A 7,500-nucleotide genomic window follows, 5' to 3' on the forward strand; every position below is an offset into this window, starting at 1 on the left:
TATTTTTTTATACCGTGTGTGAAAACATATGCAAACAATCAGGAAAAGAAATAAATGCCAGTGCAGTATTCAACTTGGAGCTAAAGGAAGAAAAAGAGATAGCAGTTTAGTAGTAAGCAGTGGCCTTTGTTGCCTTCAGGTGTTGATAAGTTGACGATCAACGCCTGCAGCCAACGGGAGACACACATAACCCTGCCACCTCGCTGGCGGTGGTTTCAATTTAACGTTAGGAACGTTTGAGGATCCTACTTCTTCAAACGCAGTTAAAACACCACACAATACATGAAGTTTGGGGTATGTTCGGGCATTTATGATCATCCAGCAGTACAAAGTCATCTCGGTGAAAAACACCACTCTAGGGATGACAAAACAACATATATTGTTAGTTTTCAGTACCTACGCTACGCAAAGGATTCTCAAATGTCCTCCGAGCACGAGCAGCTCTTAAGCGTCGTAGTCTGGGCATTTTCGCATTCCTTTATCAGAATAGCAAACTTTATTTTTGTTGTTGTAGTTTTTTTTTTGTATAGTTTGCACTGAAAACGCTTTTGAACCAAGCGGGGTTTGGTTTAACCTTTTTTTAATCATATTTTTCCGTTTTCTATTTACGAAGTACAATCGGTGGCGCATTTGTCGTGACTCCTACTTACTAGTTAGTCCTGTACAGAAAACATCGTCATTGACTAGTGTAGCGTATGTAGGCCTAGAGGTAGTGGGAAAAGTCTTCGGTTGGGTTGTGGGAGGTAACTTTCGACCGATAGAGACATGTGCAGTTAGCGACTAGTGATGTGATGTGATGTACAAGCGGGAGATGAGGGTTAGAAGCTAATCGTAAGGATGTGTTCCTCCAGCATACTGTAAAATGAAATGAACATACAATACATACTGTATAATATAAATGGACAAGAAACGTTAGACTTTAAAGAACCTGAACCGTTCGTTAAGCTTAAGAACAACTTGCTCATGAGGCGAACTTTACATTTTTGTATCAAAAATAATTACATTGATATTTGAATTGAACAAAAAAAGGCACATAAATCAACAAAACCAATTACAAAAGAAAAAAAATAAATAAAAGCGAATGATGAAAAAGAATGATGCATATGAGTCAATAGTAGCCTTCGAAAGAACAACTATCATTACGTAATTAGAAACCGTAGGTTGCTATATCAACCACAGTGCAGTTGCACACGCCAACAGAGGCCATTAAATATCCTGTTTGCCTTTGCCAGATGAAACGTTGGTGCAGTTTGAAAGAAAAAGATTTGGTGTAGTTGTAAGGCGACGCGACGGCAGTCGCTCATTTGGTACATTTCGGATTCATGTTGTGATGCCGTAGTGGATCGTCCAAAGTCCATCTAGTTAGTGACGACGACAAAGCTGCTGTCTTTGTCATGGCCTACCAATTGATCACGCTAATTTGCTCAGTTGGTTAAAGCAACTGTATTTTATGAAGGCACTTTTAGTGCTTTAAATTGCATAATAGATATAAAGGTACCTGCACGCATATCCACCGCCTTTCTTCCAGGGAATGGACAATATTCACCCATCCCAAACCTCGGCACGGAACAGCTTTTCATCATTTCTCATCGTAATACCGTCGTTTCATGGCCCGGTACTTCCGCAAGCTGTAAAGTGCTTCAATCTCTTTCACAACGTACTCGCCCAGATCGATGGCCTTCTGGATCTTGTTCGGGTCCGTTTCGGTGCTCTGTCGCTTGAAGGCGTTGTAGCAACGTTGCCGAAATTTGTCCGGCCCTCCCGGATACTCGCGGCCCATATACTGGAGCTGAAAGCGGTATGAATCCGATAGCTTACTCCTTCACTGGATGCCTGCATATTGTTCTCTTTAGTAAAGTGTCGTTACCCTCTTGTAAAGATCCAGAACACGTCGCCGTTGATCGGCCATCGTTGGTCCGCAGGTTGTGTTTAGTGAGAGATGCTGGTTTTGCGTTAAATCTTACGACCAGAAACATAAACAAACATTTACGGCGGATCGAATAAGGGTTGCTGACAAATGAGGGTTGCTTCGAGGAACCAATACACTGGTATTATTTTTTACATAGAAAAGTTTCGAAAACATTGCGAACTTTTTACCGCCACTTTTTCAAAAGTAGAGAATCGGATAAATATTTTCTCTGTGATTAATGAAAGTATAGTGCTTCAAATCAGATTTCTTGAAACGAAAACATATGTTTTGAGATGAAAAGCAGTTTCATAACTACATTTGATCTAATTTTTAACTTTCTTCAACTTTTAACTAACTTTCTACAAAAAATACACCGTCCAAATTAGTTGCGCCATCTCTTTCACTCTTTCGCACAGCTGACTATGATTGTATGGGTGCGTAGTTGCGCAAGTATCGATTCCGACGAGGGCCGGCTTGTTGTTAAACAAAGTAACGGTCGCAGTTCTTCGAAAACATCTGACTCTACACGGCGCGCAACTTGTGAAATAGGAACGGGTTCTCGATAGAACCTGAAACAAACAGTGGCATATAGTGTTCCGTTGTGTCGTTGCCTTGTGGTTCGTGTTATCGTAGGTCTTAACCGCTGAGCATATAGAAGCGATGGAAATGTAAGTGGTGGCCGTGCGTTATCGCATTGAACTCACCCCATCCGATTTCTGTTCTTTTTTTTTTAATTTAACCTATCACCCCTACCCCTTTAACAGCCCCACGGATGGCCCCGCTACTTACTGTCGCCTTTGTTTGGGGAAGCAAAATCTGCGAGGTCTGTTTAGTTCGAGTAAGGAACCGAATATCGTTGAAGGTGACGACGGCGGTCAGTTGGGCAATCTGCTGGTGGAGAAGATCTACGAATGCACCAATATCAAGGTAAGCATCGAGACGATGCGCTGGTGGCAATCGCAATGAGCACAAGCCAATACCGCTCGAGTGGGGGCGTGCAAATGGCCGTTGTTACAGGTTCACCTTGAGAATCGCGTTGAATCGCGCGCATTATGGTGTTGTCGTTCAGTTTGTTTGCTTTGTATTTTTTGCATTGCAGTTGTTTTGCTTTTATTTTTAGCTCCACGCCATCGGCGATGCCGATTGTGCCATCTGCGACCGTTGCTTGCAGGCGGTCGAGGATTTTTACCATTTTCGTACGCGCAGCAAGCAGGTCAATGATCTCATCCAAGTGGCCGTTGCTAGTGACGATGGTAGTAGCAGCACGAGCAGCGGCGGAACGTCGATCAAAACCAAATCCAACGAAAACCAACTAAAGCGTCGAACGGGCAAAGAAGGCGCTGGAACGCTTTCAACGGTAGCCTCTGCCGCTGGCAAGCTGCTGGTTCACCGTTGTCGCTACTGTCCAAAGTCTTTCCGCCGGTTGGAGGCTTTAGAGGAGCACGGCAAACGAGCGCACGCCGCTAACCGGCAGCATCACTGCCCCAACTGTATGGCCCAGTTCCAGCATGCACCGTCACTGGCGCGACACGTGCGTAGTCGCAGCTGTTTCTCCTTCAGCCGTTATCGGTGCCGGGTGTGCAGCGAATGTTTTACCGATCGGGCGCTCTGGGCCGACCATATCCGGGTGCACGCGAAGGATTTCCCCTACCAGTGTCCCGACTGTTGGTCCCAGTTCAAGCACAAGGCCACCCTGCGTCGCCACGCCAACACCGTGCACCTGTTGGTGGTGCAGAGCTGACACTGCGCTGGTCGCAGCAGGCCACATCACAGCAAGCATCGACGCCGGATGGCATGGCCATTTAGCCGTGTTCCTTTTCGAGAGGAAGTGGAGTGAAGCTAAAAAGCTTTCTTATTTTATGCCAGTAAAGTGTACACATGTATTTATAATTTAGCCAATTTCAAAGTAAATAAAATTTTATCTAATGCGCACTTAAGAAAAGAAAATGACGACAAAATAGCCCATTTAAAAATCATTTTTAATTACTCACTTACCTAACAAGCACCGATGTCGGCAAACTATGGACTGCACGAGAGTGAAATCGTCTTACTGAGAATACTCCTTTGGGGAGACCTTAATTTGAGAGACGCATGCGAATACTGTTACTATAAAGGTCTTACCATTGCCCTTTTCGATAGATTTCTTGAGAAAGGGAAAAAAAACCTAGCAAAAACCGGGATGAAATGAATCGCATGCTTGAGTGCATTGTGTCACATTTTCATTTTATTAGTTTCACTCATTTAGTACCGAAAGGGCGCGCACGCTAACGGAGCTCGTTGTTTTTTTGTACAGCAATTCATCTGCCACCACCACTCTGGCACTCTGGTGGGACCCATGTTTTGGTCATCCCTTTCTAAATCAACTAAAGCGAGTCATTTGAACACGCATCATTCCAAACTAAAAGCCAATTGCAGCGGACAGTGTGAAAGATCCTTCTATCCCGATTTTCCGAAACCGGATGACCTTCCGACACACAAGGACGATATCTGTGGTTTGATTAGGGCGCGCGCCATCTCCTATCACTCGTTATCGCGTTACGAATAAATATAAATTGCATCTCGTGTTCTTGTCTTATTACACTACATACCTTACATCCAACCCTTTCAACGTCTGCTATTCTTTTTTTTACATATTTTGCGATCGACGATCGCCCTCTCCTCCCGTCGATGTATTGATCGGCGATACCGTGCGGCAGCAGTTTGGGTAAAAAAATTGCATCAATATGGTCGAGTGTGGAAAATGAAATTATTTTAGGGAAAATAAAATAACTATGAAAGAAAAGGTGAGTAAAGCGAGAGGTGCGGGAGAGGAGGAAACCTGAAGTGATCTAGAAATTAACCTACCAAAGTAACACACTGCTAGTCTCTAGCGGAATATAATTTTTGGTGATACATCTTTATGACTAATGACTTATAATGAAAATGGTTTTTTTTTGTTTTAGTCCAAGCGTGCGTGTGCGTGTGTGAGTCTGTGTTTCATTTTGATTTTTGGGTTGATGCGACTAGATGATAAGGTTGTGGTTGTTCGATAAGACAGAGCTAAACCAATTGGGCACGCGGATTTCTTCGTGGCCCCATACGTAGCCATGCTGACTCACGATCAGCAAACACATTCTCACACTTACGCACGATCACACACGGGACAGTTTGAAAGGATCACCCTTATCGCATCTCACGCGTGTGCATGGCTAGCATGGTCCGTGGTTCTTTGGAGCAACAATTTGGAGCGCGAAACCTTTTCCAGCTCTAGGGTTCTTCTATTTTTCTACTATTCCCTCTCACTAAGACTAAGCATTGTTGAGCTGACTGTTGGCTGCATCGACATGGTTCGTTAAAACAAAATCATCCAATTATGGCATTCCTGTGACCTAGAAGAGTTCTAGGATTCGAAAGAACCACAGGCCAGGTTCGTTCCGGGGCAAATAGCGAACGATGCAGTCTTTAAACCAGTAAAACCGTGCTTCCTGTGTGTGTGTTTTGGGTTCTACCATTAAGAGCTAAAGGTTACTGGTACTGATGATATCGATCACGAGACAGGCACATACATAACTCATCACCATAATCACCCCTGCTACTCCTGCTGTCATTAGTTGCACGTTAAGCTTCGTAGGTTGCTGGTGGCATGAATATGTGCTGCCTGCCTTATAAATAAATATATTTGCTACTCTACTACTTAGCCGTTACCCTGCCTCGCCAGTAGCCCGCGATCGGGCTAGCTGAGTGGTGGGGGGGTGGCGGGCATATCAAGTACGATTCTCTCGCGGACAGCACGGGACGGGGTACTAGTGCTTAGATAAAAATAAATAAATTACACAATCCTTCCGTTTCCTTCCTTCCTGTCGTATGTCGAATGCCTCGTTTGCCTATGACTCATTTCGTGTGCTACACGATCGTTTGCAATCGTGTAGAGATACGCTAACAACACATTCGCAAAATCACGGCGCGATCAACGTGCTTCTTTGAAACTAAAACGCTCTACTGTTGCAACACTTCCACTGCCGTGGGTAAAAGGTAATAAATAATGCAATCGGAATTTACTGAAACCCGCATTAGTGAAAACAAACGGTATGAGCACCTGCCTGCACAACAGGGCTGGAACACCGGTCCGAGAGCGTTATATATTTACAGCTCCTAGATACATATGTATAAGCATATATTTATATGATGTACCATGAGGCAAGTATTCAGAACGGTAAAAGGGTGTACCCGCACATACCAACGACAAAACAAAAAAAAACGAGAAGGAAACAAAAACAAAAGAGCGGCTGCTCTGTGGGTGGGTATCGATCATGCAACACACACACGCACACGCACACACAAACATACACGCCGATTCCTTCCTTAATTACTATTAATGTTTGGACGTGCCAGGATTAAATTTGTAAAGAAACGGAGGCGTTCTCGTTCCCTTTCTCACCCCTCCTCGTCCACAAATAATGATGGCCACAAGTGAGAAACCGTTAGCAACAATACTGCTCCGAGGCTGGCTCCTAGGCTACCGGTAGCATGATCTGGCAGAAGTAAATTCCGTCGCTTTTTAGTATCAGAGCCAAAACAATAGAGATACGGACTATCCATCGCCCTCTTCTGTTTCTACATCGCATCTACCATTAACTCAAGGAATGCTTTAATCTGCCATCATCGCATCGAGTAAGCGGCGTCGTCATCGTCATCGCCGTCATCATCTGTAGCCCAGTAGGCGTTGGGCGACTAACTGCGCATTCGCTTGGCGCTCGGTTCGAGCTTTACGTTCACTATCCCGTACTCGCTGTTGTAGAGCATGCTGTCCAGATCATCGTGCGCTGGCCTTGCGGGGCTTACCTTTTGCTAGAAATATCAACAACAGAAAGAACAAAACACTGTTAGTGCACAGACAATAGAATCGGCGATAACCAGGCGCTGCAACCGGTTCCCCATACCTGTCCCATGACTGCGATCGGTGTGGTATTTGTGGCCTTGGCGACCTTATGCTCAATGATGAAGAACATGTACTCATCGTACAGGAGCCGTATAAGATGGAAGCTACCGAAGCTACCGGCCGACCGCAGCGTCAGGTCACGGATCACCATCGAGCTGTAGAAGCTCCACTTGAGCAGGAACTGGCGGGCCGCATTAACGAAGCTCGGTTTGCCACGGTAATCCTGCAGCGCATCGTCCACGACGTTCTGCAACCAGCCGGCCCACTCCTCCAGCGTATTCTGTTGCTGCAGGGCCGCTTTGAAGTCGTTCTCCAGCCGCTGCACGATCGCCGTATCACACTGGCAGATCCAGGAGGCCTGCTCCTGCACGTTCCGGAAGTCGACGCGATTCAGATCGCTTAGCATTTGCGCGATTTGCTGACCGTTCTGCAGCACGGCCCTGGCTGCCTGCGCGAGATGGTTGAGGGACGTGTAGCGACGCAGCGTCTGACCGAAGGCCGACACCGCCGACAGCTTGATCGCCATGATCGGTTCCGGGCACCCGCTCATCGCCGACGTCAGCCAGCTCTCCAGATTCTTCGCAAAGTTGCGGATGGCCTGGGTCAGGCCGGTCGGGATCGGTCGCAGCACGTCCGGGATGAGCACCTCGACCATGTTCTGGTAGAACTTGAA

General features: G+C 45.9%; 3 protein-coding genes across 4 annotated transcripts in view; 1 reads left to right on the forward strand and 2 right to left on the reverse strand.

Moving 5' to 3' along the window:
- Positions 1-1,423: 1,423 nt before the first annotated feature.
- LOC125949186 (electron transfer flavoprotein regulatory factor 1) lies at positions 1,424-2,009 on the reverse strand. Its single transcript, XM_049675953.1, has 2 exons — positions 1,868-2,009; positions 1,424-1,789 (listed from the first exon to the last, which is right to left on the reverse strand). Exons 1-2 carry the CDS (start codon positions 1,907-1,909, stop codon positions 1,580-1,582), a joined length of 252 nt encoding a protein of 83 aa, XP_049531910.1. The 5' UTR covers positions 1,910-2,009; the 3' UTR covers positions 1,424-1,579.
- A 412-nt stretch (positions 2,010-2,421) lies between these two features.
- Positions 2,422-3,858, forward strand: LOC125949169 (zinc finger protein 77-like). The gene is made up of 3 exons (XM_049675933.1): positions 2,422-2,577; positions 2,674-2,836; positions 3,030-3,858. The coding sequence occupies exons 1-3, from the start codon at positions 2,570-2,572 to the stop codon at positions 3,648-3,650; spliced, it is 792 nt and encodes a 263-aa protein (XP_049531890.1). The 5' UTR covers positions 2,422-2,569; the 3' UTR covers positions 3,651-3,858.
- Positions 3,859-4,089: 231 nt separating this feature from the next.
- Positions 4,090-7,500, reverse strand: part of LOC125949117 (transcription factor RFX3) — a 31,209-nt gene continuing 27,798 nt past the window's right edge. For both annotated transcript variants that reach the window (XM_049675842.1, XM_049675841.1), the window contains 2 exons: positions 6,829-7,500; positions 4,090-6,736 (listed from right to left, as the gene is read on the reverse strand). The exon at positions 6,829-7,500 is cut by the window's right edge and continues 312 nt beyond it. In XM_049675842.1, the coding sequence (XP_049531799.1) occupies positions 6,620-6,736; positions 6,829-7,500 (789 nt within the window). In that variant the 3' untranslated portion in view covers positions 4,090-6,619. The remainder of the gene's footprint in view (positions 6,737-6,828) is intronic.

Source organism: Anopheles darlingi, chromosome 2, assembly GCF_943734745.1.
Source record: "Anopheles darlingi chromosome 2, idAnoDarlMG_H_01, whole genome shotgun sequence".
NCBI classification, from domain to species: domain Eukaryota; kingdom Metazoa; phylum Arthropoda; class Insecta; order Diptera; family Culicidae; genus Anopheles; species Anopheles darlingi.